Source organism: Podarcis filfolensis (assembly GCF_964270895.1).
Source record: "Podarcis filfolensis genome assembly, chromosome: 16".
NCBI lineage: Eukaryota > Metazoa > Chordata > Lepidosauria > Squamata > Lacertidae > Podarcis > Podarcis filfolensis.
In genome coordinates, this window is record NC_139620.1 from 30875037 (window position 1) to 30893406 (window position 18370).

Genomic DNA, 18370 nt, shown 5'->3' on the forward strand with positions numbered 1-18370 from the left:
CCCTAGGCTCTGTGGTTTAACCCACAGCGCCATCCGGGTTCCTGGCATCACTCATATCCTGGCTTATTAAGGTAGTAATTTTGACTTAGAACTACATTCATGGCCACTGTGTGACTTTCTTGATAGAGGAAGAGCCGCTTAATTTTGGAGCTGTTGTCCTTTTTGTCTTCCACTCTTGTACAGTGGTTCCAACCCTGCCCCCTCCTAGCCAGGCTGTTGCATGAGTTTTCAGAATGGAAGCAACCAAGTCGTTGACTTGAAAGGCTGCGCGTAGCTCAGTGGCAGAGCACATGCTTTTCATGTGGAAGGTACCACGTTCAGTCTCTGCATTAGCCTGAGACCTCAGCGAGGGCCCCCAGAAGTGTGAGAAGGAGGCGCAGTACAAGGCGGCTACTTAAGTCCACAAGTTAAAAATAAATCCAGGGAGAGCAAGGGGATTCAAGCCCCGTCTCTTCCCTTTAATTAAAAGTGGGGTGTTGAGAATTCTCAGCGCATCTGACTTTGTTTTTGCATGCCTTAATGCCACATTAAGAGATCAGTGATCACTTATTCACACCGTGCCACAAAGCTGTAATGCAAGAATTGGGTACCCAGAGGTACTGCCGCTGACATCCCTGATCTTTCTGCATCAACGACGAGTTCATTCTCTGCTAAATGTGGCCTCCACGGGGAGAGTAGCCGATGTTGGAGGGTTGTGGGATAAATCATTATATTACACAGCTAGTGCTTATTCTTCTGGATTATGGCCAGCAAATGTAGGGCAGTGCTAGAGAGAGATCTCTGCTGTCAACCAGTGTTGCTGCGCAGTGTTAAGGACCCTATTTGAGAGATGTGCCGTATGCGTTTAAAAGGGGATAAAGTGCCTTTCATTAAGCCATTTATGCAGCGCTTTCGGCGTGCCAATGCCTTGCAATCTTTCGTCTGAAGAAAGTGAGATCCAGTCCGCTGTCATCATTGTGTAAGAACATAGGAAGCTGCCTTAAACCAAGTCACACTGACAGGTCTGCTAGTTCTGTACTACACTGAGTAGCAAGGGCTTTCCATGGTTTCGGACAGGGAGTCTTCCCAAGCCCTACCGGAGGATGCCAGCGATTGAACCTGAGACATTCTGCAATCCACAATCTACCACTGAGATGCAGCTTTCCCCCGGTATCCTGCATCCTATCCCTGGGGAGAAGCCAGAATGTTAGGGAACTTTGGAGTTGTATCCTACCAAGTTATGCTCAAAGTAGGGCCTTTGAAATTAATGAACCTAAATTAACCGTGTCCATCAATTCCAGTGGAGCATGAGACTCTTCATCTCAGTGTCGTGGGTTCACGCCCCATGCTGGGCAAAAGATTCCAGCTTTGCAGGGGGTTGGACTATCGTGGTCCCAACTCTACAATTCTTTGGTTCTATGGGTCTACTTTGAGAAGGACTGGCTTTGGATGCAAGCTTTTTTCTTTAAGTTACGAGCAGAAACCGCCACAAATGTTGACGGGAACGACTACAGCAGCATAAAACCAACCTGCACGTTCAACAGCGTTGATGTTACCCTAAACTAGGGGTAGCCAACGTGGTGCCCTCCAGAACCACAATTCCCATCATTCTTGTCTATTATTGGTCTTGCTGCCTGGGATAGGTAGGAGTCCAACAACATCTGGAGGGTACCACATTGATGACCATGCCCTAGACTTCATTCACTCTTCTTGTAAATAATACTCTTTATTATTACTATGATGCTGCTGATTATATAATGTTCTTCCATGTACGCACATCAGGGCTACATAGATTGTCCTCCCCCCGAGCCCCTTTCCTGCCTGTGAGATATTTTAGAATGAGCGAGTGTAGCTTAAATTTGCTGACTTGGCACGATGGCATAGCTTGCAGAGGAGTTTACGATTATTGTTGTTGTTATTATTTATTACAGATAACCCCCCATTTATGTGTGTGACCATGCATACACGCATCGGCCCGAACCTGGAAGTGACCCAAAAATGCCATAAAAGGGGGCGGGGGCAGGAGAGGGTGTTTTGGGGCTTTTTCAAATATACATGATTTCATGTACGCGTGCAGTGCCTCGGAATATAACCCCCGCGGAAATGGGGAACTGTCTGTAAATTTGCATGCCACCCTTCATCCATAGAACTCAGGGCATTGTACAACATAAAAATGCAATATACAAAAAACACAAAATACATAATAAAAACAAAAACAAGCCAATGATCCCCCCCCCAGCACATTAAAAAGTGTATCGGATGTTTATCAGCCAAAGGCCTGGCAGCAGAGAAACATTTTGCCTGGCACCTAAAGATATGTAACAAAGGTGCCAGACAACCAAAGAAAAGGCCCATTCTCATGTTGCCACCCTCTGGACGTCACATAGACATTTCCTGTTTCTTGGTAGAATTCACATGTGCTGCTGCTTTACCAGTATCTGAACCGGTTCCTAGCTATGATTGGACGTTCTGGAGTAATGGTTTTATTGGTTTGGTTACACCATCTATACCAGGGTTTCCCAAGCATGGGTCTCCAGATGTTTGTGGACTACAATTCCTATCATCCCTGACCACTGGTCCTGCTAGCTATGGATGGTGGGAGCTGTAGTCCAAAAATAGCTGGAGACCCATGCTTGGGAAACCCTGATCTATTCCAAGGCTTTAGGACCCTCTAAGAAGAATTAAGAGTTGTGGTGTCATTCAGTGGAACTATCCAGGACCAACTTATGAAAGACCTTTTTTCTCCCCCTCCTATTCTTCTTTAGAGAGCAACAGACATTTGAACCCTGTTTAATGTACATCTCCCCATAGATAAAAGGATGCTTAAATCGCCTTTTAGCTAATTGAATGGTGGTAATAAGGGTCTGCGGATGAGTCTTTAGGCTAATAATGACTGAAGAGGACTCATTAATGAAGAGGGCTCACGAGGGACTGATCCAGTTGAAATCTGCAGGAAAAGAAGATCTGTGATGAGTTATTTAGTCAATTATTGAGACTAATCAGTTGGGTGTTTTGCAAGTTTCATTAGAGTGTTCTTTAGGCATGGTTTAACTAATTTACAGAGTGACCCTTGGCACACTGTTGCCCTCCCTTTCAGCAAGGCCCTGTTGTAATGGGCTTTCGTTTTGCCAGTGGAGAGGTAAACGTAAAGGTAAAGGGACCCCTGACCATTAGGTCCAGTCGTGACCGACTCTGGGGTTGTGGCACTCGTCTCACTTAATTGGCCGAGGGAGCCAGCGTACAGCTTCTGGGTCATGTGGCCAGCATGACTAAGTCACTTCTGGTGAACCAGAGCAGCGCACGAAAACGCCGTTTACTTTCCTGCTGGAATGGTACCTATTTATCTACTTGCACTTTGATGTGCTTTCGAACTGGTAGGTTGGCAGGAGCAGGGGCCGAGCAACGGGAGCTCACCCCGTCATGGGGATTCGAACCACCGACCTTCTGATCAGCAAGTCCTAGGCTCTGTGGTTTAACCCACAGCGCCACCCGCGAGAGGTAGTTGCGATATTAATTCCCCATCCCCAACAACTGCCCAGGTATGGTTAATATCTAGAAATACACAGAGCCATATCAGCAGTGGAGGCTGATCCATTAAGTCAGTGGTGGCCAAACTTGGCCCTCCAGCTGTTTTGGGACTACAGTTCCCATCATTCCTGGCCACAGGTCCTGCTAGCTAGGGATGATGGGAGTTGTAGTCCAAAAACAGCTGGAGGGCCAAGTTTGGCCACCACTGCATTAAGGCAAATGGGGCAGTTCCCCAGCCAGCCCCCACCTGCCTGCCATCTCACTTACAGCCAGCTGCCTGTTGGCTTCCTCCTCCTCACTCTCGGTTTTGTCCTTGTAGAGGTCAGAAGGGGAGAGGATGGGGACAAAATCAGAGGTAAATGGATCCACCTGTCATTGGCTCAAGTTCCAACTGTCCTTGGGTCTGGCTCCACCTGCCATTGTCTTTTCTGTGGTGGCTCCCTTTTTGTGGCATGCTCTCCCCAGAGAGGTTCATCTGGGACCTTCATTATACACCTTTAAGCACCAAGAGAAAACATTCCTCTTTAACCTCTTTAACATGACATCTAATGCCCTTTTAAATTGTGTTGTGGACAGGGCAATTATCGGGTTGTCTTTGTTTTTATTATGTACTTTGTGTTTTTTACATTGTAACTTTATGTTGCAAACTGCCCTTAGATCTACGGGTATAGGCTGGTATGCAAATTTAATATAATAATAATAATAATAATAATAATAATAATAATAATAATAATAATGTCTCCCTCCCTTCTGTTTAACCAGAATGGGCACCATTCACCATTGCATAGCAGTATAAAAGAATACATCTATGGTAGAGGCTGAGATGGTCCTGCATCTTTCAGGTCAAAGTCCGTTTTCTTGTTTGCATTTTATTTACCGTATTTTTCGCTCTGTAACACGCACATAGTTTTTAGAGGAGGAAAACAAGGAAAAAAATATTCTAAACGAAATAGTGGATATATGATTTTAGTGCTTCATGCTGTGGCCACAGACATGTGATCTGACAGTGAGTTTGGAGTAGCCCAATGCAAAAATCCTGAGGATCCATGTGGATCCATGCTTTGTAACCACGGAGGAGGGAAGGAAGGGGAACCATGGATCCTCTGCTCACGACTGCAGCACCCGCAGGCATTCGCTCCATAACACGCACAGACATTTCCCCTTACTTTCTAGGAGGAAAAAAGTGAGTGTTATGGTGCAAAAAAATACGGTAATAACGTGGCTCTCCAACCCCACTGTATTTATATCAATTCAGGGCATGGCATGTCACAGCAGCCTTTATGAAAACAACCAATAAAACACAGCTCAGGAATACTGTGTCTGGTAAGGCAGCTACAAATGTGCCCATAAAATAGGAATATTGTGCCCTGGTAAAAGCCTGCAGGTCTGTTGGTCTAGCAAGCACGCTGTGTATTGATGCACACCTTGTTCGACCAAGTGTTTCAAACATACAGAGCTTTTAGAAATGGTGACGATTTTTATTTTACAGTACTAAGTATCTAGAATATGCACTTGAGTCGTCCCATCCCGGCCCCCGGCCCCAATTTATTTTACTGCCGCGGGATAGGGTGGCTCTCCCCCTTTCCCTTGTGGGCTCATAGTGTCTTAAAATGACCCTTCCAAATGCTAAAATAAAATAAGTAATTACATTGTTGGGTTGGAGGTAGGGAAAGGCCAAATGAAATAAACATGAGGTTTTCCAGATATAGAATCTATTTTAAAACCACCTGCCCTATGCCATATATAGACAGCCCTGAGAACTATCAGGTGGGTATATATGCTAATATTTGTATATTAAACATTTAATATATATGTTAATCTTCCCCCTCCCCTTTAATGCCGACGGTTGTAAGGGAGGGAAATGCAAATTTAAAAGAAAACAAATCTAGGTAATCGCACAATTCTGGGTTGAGATTAACCTGGTTTTGATTTGCATTCTGTTGCAAACACTGACTTGTTTGTGAGTTCAAATTCTATTGTTTAAGTCATAACACAGGATAAAAGGAACACCACATTGCAAAGTTCAAGTAAGCTGCTTGCATTGCTATGGCACATGATGCACTGACCTTGCAAGTTTGGATCTGGTCAGTCTCCCTAGATAGGATACCACCTTTGAACCAATTTGAGTGCCACTATGTTTAAACCACAGAGCCTAGGACTTGCCGATCAGAAGGTCAGTGGTTCGAATCACTGCAACGGGGTGAGCTCCCGTTGCTCGGTCCCTGCTCCTGCCAACCTAGCAGTTTGAAAGCATGTCAAAGTGCAAGTAGATAAACAGGTACCGCTCCGGTGGGAAGGTAAATGGTGTTTCCGTGCACTGCTATGGTTTGCCAGAAGCGGCTTAGTCATTCTGGCCACATGACCCGGAAGCTGTACGCTGGCTCCCTCGGCCTTTGAATACCAAGGCGTTTGAGAACCAAGGTACCACTGTACTGCTCAAGAGTGGGCCTTTTTGTGTGTGTGTAGAGCATGTCATCGAAAGCAGCAATTTTGACCAGTCCACTCGCATAATAACTGTGAATGAGAGTTGGGGGTGATTTGCTATGGTGTGTCAGCTCCTCATTTCATTGTCAAATGGGACATACCAAGTCAGGCCGTTGGTTCATCAACCCAGTGACTGGTAGCAGCTCCTCAGGATTTCAGACAAGGGACATTCTCAGCCCTACCAGGAGATGCCGGGACCTGAGACTCAGATGCTGTACTGCTGAGCTATGACTGCTGAGCTATGACTGACCTTTCCTCCCATGCAGGGGTATATGGCTTGAGCAATTCTTTGCTGGATACACCATGGAAGAAGCTTCAGTATGGAAAGCAGCTTTTCACGGATGTCATCAGGCACAGCCAGGACCTTGTGAAGGAAGATCTGGTGCAAGAGCTCATTAAAGTGATGAATAACCAAGACCCGTAAGTCTGTGCCTTGGCTGTAACGTACAGCCATTACCTAGGGATCGGCAACTCTAAGCCTTTGCTTTGTAAGAATGCTTGTGGGGAAACGATCAGTTTTTCGTCTTGTGCTTTTTAATGCTTTCAGTCTTAAGTGTATTGAGCTAAATTCCTTCTTATGTACACGGTTGCTTGCATTAGCGGAGAGAAAAATAAGAAGCTTCCTGATAATGGTGCCAGGCAATTGTTCCATCTGGCTCATTATCTTCCACACCAGGGATGGATGGTTTTTGTGTGTGTAAAAGCATATTTACTTATTTATTTGCAATATTTATTTGCAATATTTCCAGCCGGCTTTTCATTACAGAAAAGACTCCCAAAGTAGGTTGCAGTCACAATGCGTTTATTTATTTAATTTATTATCTACTTCCCATGAGGCATCCCAAAGTAATATATAGTATAACAGAAACATATTCAAAACAATTACATGTATAAAAACAGTTGAAACCATTATATATATATATAGAGAGAGAGAGATAAACAGTTTAAAGTAACAGCAGCACATGCATAAAATCAGTTTAGCTTCAATATAGATACCAGCTGGGATAAAGGTTTGTTGGAAGAGGGTTTTCTTTAGCAAAAGCAGGGGGGGGGGATGGGAAAAGTGCCTCTTTGATATGTAATGGGTGGGAGTTCTAAAGCATCAGTGTTGCTACCACACTAAAGGCCTGATTCTGTCCATCATGCAGAATTGGCCTCCTGACGGCATGCCCTCTCCTGCAGAACGAAGTGATTGGTAGGGTATGTAAGAGGGGAAGAAGACTACCTTTCAGGTAGCCGTTAAAACCTCATATATTAAGAACCAACAAATCTTATATAGGAGAACCTTCAAAATAAAACAGAAGTCAAGCAATAAAGTCAGTAAGCACCCAAGTAATACCTGGTGGACATCTCCTGTAATTTGCCCTTGACGGCCTTTGTCCACTTGGTGCCCATCACCCCTGACCATTGGCCACGATGGCTTGCAGCTGATGGGAGTTGCTGTCCATCAACATCTAGAGAGCACCAAGCCCAGGAAGTCTGTCCTTGTTGGTATTTTGACAGCTTATCACGTTACTGTGTGCTCTCGAGGTTTCGATATCTATGGTGGGAAACGTTTGCTGGAAGGAGCAGAAGTTGTGCCACCTCCATTTGGTTTGTTTTCTGTCTCCAGTCAGCTGCCAGATCCCGCAATTGAGGATCAAGGAAAGGACTACATCCTCCCCATCTTGAACAAGTATGCAGCTGTATGCGTTCGCTGTCCTGATTATGGAACCAGGTAAAGGAGTGCCCTTGCGCAAGAAAATGTGGCCGTCCATTGCATTTGGTTTAAATGATTTAGTGGTTCCCTCTAGAAGTAATTGGTTGTGCTATAGAGTCACTGAGTCTACAGCAAGTGAATTTGCAGACTTGGGAGGCTTTTTATACAAATCTGCCCCAAACTATAATATGTCAAAACGGGGTGGGGGAGGAAGGAGTTCTTGGGGGGGGTTGGTATATTCTCCTTATCTATCACTTTGTATTGGTAGGCTTTACAGGGAATGGATGGTGCTGTGGTCTAAACCACTGAGCCTCTTGGGCTTGCCGATCGGAAGGTCGGCGGTTTGAATCCCCATGACAGGGTGGGCTCCCGTTGCTCTATCCCAGCTTCTGCCAACCTAGCAGTTCAAAAGCACGTCAAAGTGCAAGTAGATAAATAGGTACAGGTCCGCTGGGAAGACAAATGGTGTTTCCATGCGCTCTGGCTTCCGTCACAGTGTTCCATTGCTCCAGAAGCGGTATAGTCCTGCTGGCCACATGACCTGGAAAACTGTCTGTGGACAAACACTGGCTCCCTTGGCCTGAAAGCGAGATGAGCGCCGCAACCCCGTAGTCGCCTTTGACTGGATTTAACCGTCCAGGGGTCATTTACGTTTACTTTTACCATTGGTGGGCTTAGCAGTGCAGCAAAAGCAAAGAGCCTGAATTTAGCAATGTGACAACAGAAAATTGAATTAGTTTCGCTCCTTCCTTTTTGACCCCAACAACTTGCTGCTTGGTTCACTGTGCAAGGTGGGGATTATTTATTTTTTCAAGAGCGAAGAATTAGATTCCCACGAGTTGGTTACCTAGAAGTATTCTTTTAAAAAAAATTATTATTCATTTTTCTTTTTCATTCATTACATACATTTCATATCCATAACATTTACTATGCATTCCTTCCTCCCTCCCCTCCTGGGCTTCCCCCTACCTCCGTTTCTGGTTTGTTTCTCCTTTCACCCACTTTGCTACCTCCAAATGAAGGAATGGGTTTCCCAAACCCAAAACTGACTGTGCAGGCAGTTTGAAACGGGCACCAAAATCCCTATTTTTCCTTAGCCAAAATCCATTAACTTGAGCTCTGAGTCAATGTATAAACAAAAACCCGGCTGTATAAACAAGTGCTCAGAGCCCTCTCCTTTATCAATTCGTGACAGCAAGGATGACCTTGGCTGTTTCAGTGGAGTAGGGATGACATGTCTAGGTCTTATCTTACGTCCTGACGCACAGACCTAGTCCGGGAACAGCACCAGAGTGTGTTCTTGGAGTTGATGACCTCTTGCTCCAAGATAAGAGTAGGAACAGGAATACCCTTTTATGGTTAAGAATACCGGAGCAGGACCATATGTGATGTCAACCTGCGTGTATAGGCTGACGTGGTTGGATTCCTGGGGAAGGAGGGAGAGGGTGCCTGGAGGATATATATACTGCATGAAATTTCTCATTTCTTTGGACTTGCTGTGGACACACCACGCAGGTGCCTTTCTGCTGTTCCGGAGAGCAGAAATAAAGAACTCTTTCTCTGAACCAACCCTCGGTGTCATTTGACTTCCTTCCTCCTGTCCGGGAGCAATGCAGACCCAATCGGTGAACTCCAATAAGGCTACACTAAAAGAAAAAAATACTAATAACATATTTATACAGTAACATCAAACCTAAAAACATAAAAATAAATAGAGTACATCGTATTATTTCTCTGTCTACCTAGAAGCATTCTTGATGTTCTTATTCCTTCCTCTTTAGGACAAATACAGTTATTCTCATTGATGCAGTCGGTCACGTCACCTTCACTGAGCGCACCATGCTGAACGCGGACGTCGACCAGTGGAAAACGAGCACCTACCAGTTCAAACTGCAGATTTGACAGCTCTCCATGTGAATGGGTCACACCAAAAAGGGGAGAAGGGGAGGTTGGCAAAGTGCAGTCTATTGAGCTGTAGGGGTGCGGAAGGCCTTGGCTGCAGCTTTCATACAGCAAAGGCTTGCTGATGCTGCGTAGCACGCCCTAGCGACCACCAAAACCTTTTTTTTTTTTTTTTGCACAAAATCCAAAACAGAAAAATCTGAACAGGAAAAGCTGGGCTGTATTTAAGAAGCAAACCACATTTTGCACAAGTGTACATGTTTGACTTTTGAAAGGGATGCTGTCAGGTAACACAGTTACGTGGCGCAAGTATTTAACTTGAGAATCATGTGTGTGGAAAGGGATAAATAGGAACTGTGAATAATCATGGGCAGCATTTCCTGTTTGCTCGGCCAAAGGGGGAGGCAGAGTTGGTAAACTAAAATGCAAATCTGTTTAAAAAAAAAGAAAAAGCACAATTCGGAATTGGTGATACCCTGCTAGTTTCAGTCCACTGGCATTGGAGTACTCCTGCCCATGCAGAGCTCAACTTTCGCAGGAACTCCCAATTTTCTCATTCTGTGTGTGCTTTTCTCATTGGGCATTCAGAGTTGGCCTTAACATTGAAGTGAATGGGATAGTCTCTGCTCCCACACAAACCCTACCTATATGTTGACATCCTGATGGAACTTCTTCAGTAAGCCAGCCCCTGCCCCCCCCCCCCGGACCGCTAAAATGAATTAGCCTAGAAAGGTTAAAATCAACACACTTTGATTTTAACTCTTTTGTCAAGCACTTCTAAGTTAAGCGTGTCTTTGTAAAAGAAATCAAGCTGTGTCCTGCCTGCTTTTTAAGGCAGATTAAAAAAGAAAAGAGTTGTGGGGAGAGCTGGAACCCCCTTTTCTCACTATAACTGAATGTATAATTTTGCAGCCTTTGATGTGTGAATATATGTATGTTTCAGTGTTGCAATACGTGTGATTATAAGCAACATGGCAACTGCTCTCTCGATCTTACGCTCTCCAAGAGAACAAAGCTAAGACTGGGTTTTCTTTTTAACGTGAATTTTGCTTTGCATCTAACACTTGAGTGATGTAACGCAGGAAGTCGAGCCTTGGGCTGCAATTCTAGTGTACCCATTTAGCTGGGAGCAAGCCCCATGGAGCCATATGCGCGGCACTGCTAATGCCTGCTTTGTGGGGCCTTAAAAAATGGACTCTCGATTGCCATTCGTAATTCTTCAATTTCATAGTCTCTTTGTCTCCTCCAGGCAGACACTCAAGTGCTGTTAATTGTGCATATTTTCCAGTGCAATCATGTGCGCTGGGAATACTTACTACCCGGTCAGTGTATACAGGATTGAGTGGGAGGCTGGGTGAATGGGGCAATGCCCCACCAACCTCAGCCAGCCCTTACCTGCCTGCCTTCCTGCTGACAACCAGCCCCCTTGCCACCTGTTAGCTTCCTCCCCTTAGTCTCAGTGTCGCACCTTGCAGACCTCGGCAGGGGAAAGGATGGAGACGATACCAAAATTACGATGGAGACAAAAGCAGAAATAGTTGGCTGCACCTACCATTGGCTTTGGGTGCACCTACTGTCCGCCTCCCTGCCTTCCACCCTACCAGTCCCAATGGGCAATGGTAATCCTGCAATCCTGCAAACTGCAGTCCTGAGTGAGCTTTCTAGGGAGTGAAGCTCATTGAACTCAGTTCCTCCAGAGCAAATGCTAGATAGCTTTTCAGTTAGACAGTACCGGGAGTTTGGAGGAGTCGCTTAAGTGAAGGAGTCTTAAGTCTGTGGTTAAGTTTTCTCTGCATTTAAATCAGCAGGCAATGCATTATATGTAAGAATGGATTTCTATTCATCCCCCCCCCTTCTCCCTTCTGTCTCTTGTACAGCATATTATTTCTGCATTAGTATTCCGCAAGTTGCATAAGTGACTGTTATGTTAGGATGTTAGGATATTTCCGTTCCACCTTAAAAGGGTGCAGGATGTTTGTATAACACCCTGCGTAAGTTCCTGTCTCACAGGATGTTTATGTTATATGTTCCTTTCGATTTTGCCTGTCTTGCCTGAGCAGTTGGAGGAGACGGTCATGATTTCTTTGTTCTGACCTACGCTGAATAAAACTGTAAATATGCAGTTCTGCTCTCATGCTGTGCAACTTCTGTTGTGTGAATTCTGCTGAAAGAGTGTGCACTAAGCCTGAGGCTTAGTGTCGCTGAATTGCTGATATTGCCTGACTACGGGAGGTCGATGGATCGTCCGGCATCCGAGCTCGGGGCTCAGATGGACTCTTATCTCCCTGGCAGTATCCCAACACCAGGTTTCGGGCCCAGATTCACGGCACTTGCAGGAGAGTAAAACAGCAACAGACTGCTGAAAGGTATGTGGGAAAAGCGAAAGTAAAGGCTTTTCGTTGCCGCGGAAGAAGTCTTTGATGTCCGGCACAATTAATTGGCCTGGGAGCCGGGCCAGAGGCATCGTGATTTATGAGCTGCCAAGATAAGAAGTCTTTGGAGGCATAAAGGCTCACGGCTGGCGTTAAGAGGTGGAATGGAGTTATTCCAAGCCTCTGAAGCTGCTGAGTGTCCAAAGTTAAATCGGGACAATTATGAGACCTGGGCTAAATGGTGTGAGAGTTTGCTGCGTCAGTTTGGAGTGTGGCATACTGTGTCTGAAGCCCCTCCAGTTCCTCGGACAGAGAAATGGCAGAGCCAGAATTTGAGAGCCATAGACGTAATAGTCTTATCCGTCTCTCTGGAGGAAATAAAGACGCTTGCTGGAAATCTCACGGCACGTGACATGTGGGATGCTTTGAAAAAGGCCCACCAGCCAATAATCCCAGCCCAGTGTTTGAATGCATCGGAGGTCCTGGCTGTTTCCCAGAATGCTAGTGAATGCAGGGATGCTGAGGGCACCGGTTGCAAGCTGCAGGGGGAGAAGACTGCCACGTCATCCCAGGCAGCATTCCAGCCTCCAGGGGGAGCCAAGGAGTCGGCAGCTGAGAGCTCTGTTTCTCGTGGGAACCAAGGTCAGAGCCTTTGCAGAGGCCGGAAGGCCAGAAGTAAACAGAGACGAAAGCCTGCAGATGGCCCGAAGCAGAAGGGGGGTGAAAAGCCCTCGCCAGTGGAAAACAAGGCTATGTTTGCTGGCACAGCTCCACCAAAGGCTAAAGGCACGTCTGATGGCCAGGAGCAGGGGGGCAAGTTGCAAAAGCCCTCGCCAGTGGAAAACACGGCTATGTTTGCTGGCACAGCTTCACCAAAGGCTAAAGGCAAGCTGCAAAAGCCCACGCTGGTGGAAAACAAGGTTTTGTTTGCCAGCAAATCTGCTTCGAAGGGGAAGGCCAGGTTTATTGTTGACTCTGCGGCGACGCGCCATCTCTCCAAAGACCGCCATCTGTTTGTCTCCTTCACACCTCAAGATGGAGAGGTCCAGCTGGCTGATGGAAGGACTTTGCAAGCTACAGGAGTTGGGACTGTGAAACTTAAAAGTCTGCATACTACCATTAGAAATGTTCTTTTTGTTCCAGGAGCTGTGGACAATTTGATTAGTGTACCACAGCTGACTAGGCGTGGTTTTGAAGTTTCCTTCAAGAGGACTGTTTGTGTCATCAGAAAAGGCAAAGAGGACTTGTGGCATGCAAAGTTGATGGATGGTTTGTTCTGTCTAACTTATGATGATGTTGCTGTGTCTAATGCTGATACTTGTTGTGTTGCACAAACTAACAAGGTTCTTCATGCAGGATGCATTCATGATGCACATCGAAGATTTTGTCACCTCTCTTGGCAAGCGCTAGCCAAGATGCCTGAGTTGGTTGAAGGTTTGGACATCAAACCTTGTAAATTTCACATGAAATGTGTATCTTGTGCAGAGAACAAGGTGAAGGTTGCTCCAAAAGGCAAGGAGTCTAGCAGGCAGGCTTCCAAACCCTACCAGCTAGTTCACGCAGACCTGGTAGGTCCTCTAGCGCCCTCTTTGGGAGGAGCAAGGTACTTCATGGTTCTAATTGATTCTTTTTCCAGGTACATTCATGTGTTTGTGCTCGAGCAGAAATCGCAAGCATTTCCTAGGTTCAAGGCATTCTGTGCTTGGTTGGAGAATGCTCATGGTAAACGGATTGGCTGTCTGTTTACTGATCGGGGCGGGGAGTTCACTTCTCAGCAGTTTGAAGCTTTCCTGACTGAGAAGGGAATCCAGCATGACTTGTCAACGCCTAGATCGCCATGGATGAATGGGCTTGCGGAGAGAGCAAATCAAACGTTGCTGCAAGGAATAAAAACCTTGTTGCATGATGCCAACCTCCCTGAGAAGTTTTGGGGGGAGGCTCTCTCGAATTTTGTTTACACTTTTAATCGCAGACTGTCATCACCTATTGGCTGCACTCCCTATGAGAAAATGTTTGGTAAGAAACCTAACACCAGGCATTTGAGAATCTTTGGTTCTGACATGTGGGTACACACCCCACAAAGCAACAAGCTTGGGAAGCGTGGGGCACATGGTTTGTTCATGGGGTACGACAAAGGTGCATACAGAGTATGGATGACTAACTCAAAATCCATAAAGTTCACAAGGAGTGTTGAGTACAATCCTAAGTGGGGGGAAAATGTGGGAATTTTCCAGAGTTACCCAGAGGAGGATGAAGGTGATGTGAAGAAAGCAGATCATGCTGAGAAAGCTGAGGAAACTGAGGATGATGATGATGATGATGATGATGATCAGAGTTCGGATTCCAGTTCAGTGGGCGGCGCTGCTGCTGCTGTCAGTGACAGTGATGACACAGCAGACTACAAGAGCGCAAAGGCCTCAGTCAGACCATCTGATGCGTCTGACAATGAACTGGAAGAACCACTGTTCACCATTGGTCACTTTTCTCCTAAGAAGGAGGAGATGAGTCCAGAGGACTTGCGTCTAGTTCGCAGGTCTGAAAGGGCGACCAAAGGCAAACCTCCAAAGAGATTTGCTGATGAGTTTGCTAAGATGGCAACTGCTGTTCTTAGTAGCTCAGAGAAGGTGTGGGAACCTTCAAGCTTCAAAGAGGTCCAGGAGTTAACCTCTAAAGATGCTGAACCTTGGCTTAATGCCATGAAGGCTGAAGTTGATTCCTTGAATAGGAACCAAACTTGGGAACTGGTACCGGTAGTCCCAGGAATGAGACTGGTTGGCAGCAAATGGGTCTTCAAGGCCAAGACAGACCAGAATGGCAAGGTTGTCAGACACAAAGCCAGGTTGGTTGCCAGAGGTTTTTCACAGGTACCAGGGCAGGATTACCACGAGACCTACTCACCCACGGTCAAATATGAGAGCATTCGGCTGATGCTCAAGATCGCTGCGGAGGAGAAACTGCATGTTTCCCATCATGACATAAATACAGCTTTTTTGTACGGGATTCTGGGGGAGGAGCTGTACATGCTTCCACCTGACGGGATGCAGATACAGAAGGGAATGGTCTGTAAACTGCGGAAATCCTTGTATGGTCTCAAGCAGAGTGCCAGGTGTTGGAACACAAAACTCACTGAAACGTTGCTTTCTCTAGGTTTTCACCAGGGCAAAGCTGATCCATGTGTGTTTGTCAAGGAGGAGGGGCAAAACAAACTGTATTGTTTATGTTTTGTTGATGATCTTCTGATGTTTTGGAAGAATCAGGCTTTCTACCAAAGCACCCTAGCTCAGCTGAAGGAGCACTTTGACATGAAGGATCTTGGTGAGGTATCCAACTATCTTTCTCTGCAGGTGGAGAGGGACCAAGCAGGTAATTTTCTGGTACACCAAACACAGAAAATTGCTGATGTATTAACCAGGTTGAATTTGGTTGATGCAAACCCAGCAGACACACCGATGGTGACAGGTTACCAGGTAGACAGTACTGCTGAAGCGTTTTCTGACACAACGCTGTACAGATGCATTCTAGGCAAGTTGAATTTCATTGCTAGATGTTCAAGACCTGACATTGCTGTAAGCACTAACCTGCTTAGCAGACATGCTAACAATCCTACTGTTCAGGATTGGAAAGCTCTGAAGCGCATAGCCCGGTATTTGAAAGGGACTATGCACTACAGGCTGAGGTTCACCAGTCAGAAGACTGGAGGTCTTGAAATCTTTGCAGATGCAAGTTTTGGAAGTGACACCACGGATGGTACAAGCACTTCTGGAGTATGCTACATGTACAACCACTGCCTGTTTGACTGGTTGTGCAAAAAGCAGACGACAGTTAGCCTAAGTTCCTGTGAAGCAGAACTCAATGCTCTGTCATTTTCACTCATGGATTGTGAATGGTTGATGCAACTGTTTAAGGACATTGGGGTTTCTGTGAAATGTCCTATACAAGTGTATCAAGACAATAGATCTTGTTTGGCTTTGCTGAACTCGGAGAGTTGCAAGCAAAGGACCAAGTACTTGCAGATTAAACTACATCGTGCAAGAGAGTGTATTCAGAAAGGACTCATTCAGGTGTCCTACATGCCAGGAAATGAAATTCCTGCTGATCTGTTGTCTAAGGTTGTTAACAGAGAACAACTGAAGGTTTACGCACAAAGGTTGCAATTGGGTTGAACCACAGGTACTACAGGTTACACGGAAAGGGGGAGGATGTTAGGATATTTCCGTTCCACCTTAAAAGGGTGCAGGATGTTTGTATAACACCCTGCGTAAGTTCCTGTCTCACAGGATGTTTATGTTATATGTTCCTTTCGATTTTGCCTGTCTTGCCTGAGCAGTTGGAGGAGACGGTCATGATTTCTTTGTTCTGACCTACGCTGAATAAAACTGTAAATATGCAGTTCTGCTCTCATGCTGTGCAACTTCTGTTGTGTGAATTCTGCTGAAAGAGTGTGCACTAAGCCTGAGGCTTAGTGTCGCTGAATTGCTGATATTGCCTGACTACGGGAGGTCGATGGATCGTCCGGCATCCGAGCTCGGGGCTCAGATGGACTCTTATCTCCCTGGCAGTATCCCAACAAGTTTTAGCTTTTCTTACACATCCAGCAGATTTCACCAGCCGCTTTGCCTCTGTGTCGAAGGCTTCGATAGCAACTTCAGGTGTGAGGCTTCTTGCAGCATAGCCTGTAATGTGTTGGGAAATGTGTGGTTAGGAGAACGGCGACAGGATCGCAGGGTGCTGTTCCCAGATTGGGACAGGAGCAGTTATGGGAACATAGGAAGCGACTTTACCCCAAGGCAAACCATCCATCCATCGGACTCAGTTCTGTCCATACTGACCAGCACTGGCTGTTCAGGGTTTCAGGCGTGGGATATTCCCAGCCTGAAGATGCCATGGGTTGAACCTGGAGCCTTCTGCATGCATGCATACATACAAAGCAAATCCTCTTCCACTGAGCTACAGCGGCTGAATCCTCACTGAAGTATGTGTGGGAATGGGTTGTGTTGCAAGGTAATGTAAAAGAGATGGGCTGGTCTGGGGGTGGAGGCAGGGAGCTTGCCATAGGGAACACTGATATTACCCCATCATTTCCCACAATGCACAGGTGATGTGAGAATGTCACACATGGGTGTGCACATCCTTAAAGACCACCGCACTTGCATCTCCAAATACTAGCATGGGATTCCTGGACGCTATCATTTAAAGATGCGCACACCCATCGGAGGTGACTGTATGTTAGATTCTCGCTTTGGCAAACACTAGTGGTGTGCCTTGGATGGCCTACAAACCCAAAAAGCACTTCAGGGGAAGCGAAGAAGAAGCTGCCATAGAGTTTTGGATTAGCAGCCTCTCCCACAAGCAAGCTTTATGGACTGGGGGTTCAAAACATAGGAAGCTGCCTTATACCGAGTCAGACCCTTGTTCCCAGTAGCTCAGTGGTGTCTGCTGATTAGTAGTGGCCCTTTAGGGGTTTCAGACGCAGGAAATTCCCAGCCCTGCCTGGAGATGAGGGGGGTTGAATCCGTGGCCTTCTGCATGCAAAAAAGCAGAACCACTGAGCTGTGACCCATTGTCCTGCTAAATCTACACCTCCATTACAGTTGCCTTCGCATGTGGTTTGGGTTGCGTCTCCCTCCTTTGCGGGTACTGGTACGTTCAAAGCCAGCTGAAATAAATAAATAAAAGCAAACCCGCGAGAAGCCAAGTTACAGGGAACCAGGCAGAGGGCCTTCTCGGTAGTGGCGCCCTCCCTGTGGAACGCCCTCCCACCAGATGTCAAAGAGAACAACAACTACCAGACTTTTAGAAGACATCTGAAGGCAGCCCTCTTTAGGGAAGCTTTTAATGTTTGATGTATTAGAGTATTTTAATATATATATTTTTTGGAAGTTGCCCAGAGTGGCTGGGGAAGCCCAGCCAGATGGGCGGGGTACAAATAATAAATTATTATTATTATTATTATTATTATTATTATTATTACCCTTTTGCTTAAATATCTGGGAATGTTAAAAGGGTTGAATGCTGAATATTCAGTGGTGTCTGTAGCTGGGCCATATTGTGTAGGTAGACTCACAAATGTGCTCCCCGGACAGAGTTCAGGTGTATAATCATGCATACAGTTTGCGTGTTTCAGATCCTGGAGACTTTGCATCTTGGTGAACTTTAGGGAATAAGTGTTAACTTTCCAGCTTCCTTCTTGCGACTGTTAATAAGGGGATTTCAGTTGTTTGGCAACTCCGACCTTCAGGATGCAGGCTCAAGGTGAAGAGTGGGTGGCAAACGCCTGGCATTCACAAGCCATTACTTCTGCCGAAATAAAAAGTTCCACATTTGCAGTGATGGTGTACCCTTTTTCACTACATGGAGATCATCTCGATGGTGTTTTTGTTTAAAAAATGCAGTGCTGTGTGCAGTA

At 45.9% G+C, this 18370-nt stretch overlaps 1 protein-coding gene and 1 long non-coding RNA gene across 5 annotated transcripts in view; one reads left to right on the forward strand and one right to left on the reverse strand.

Annotated features, from left to right (window-relative positions):
- TANGO2 (transport and golgi organization 2 homolog) overlaps window positions 1–10394 on the forward strand; it is an 87692-nt gene extending 77298 nt beyond the window's left edge. For all 4 annotated transcript variants that reach the window (XM_083590579.1, XM_083590581.1, XM_083590582.1 and 1 more), the window contains exons 7-9: window positions 6258–6411; window positions 7604–7708; window positions 9472–10394. In XM_083590579.1, the coding sequence (XP_083446705.1) occupies window positions 6258–6411; window positions 7604–7708; window positions 9472–9592 (380 nt within the window). In that variant the 3' untranslated portion in view covers window positions 9593–10394. The remainder of the gene's footprint in view (window positions 1–6257; window positions 6412–7603; window positions 7709–9471) is intronic.
- Window positions 1–18370, reverse strand: part of LOC310751493 — a 164085-nt gene that overhangs the window by 78939 nt on the left and 66776 nt on the right. The window lies entirely within an intron of this gene.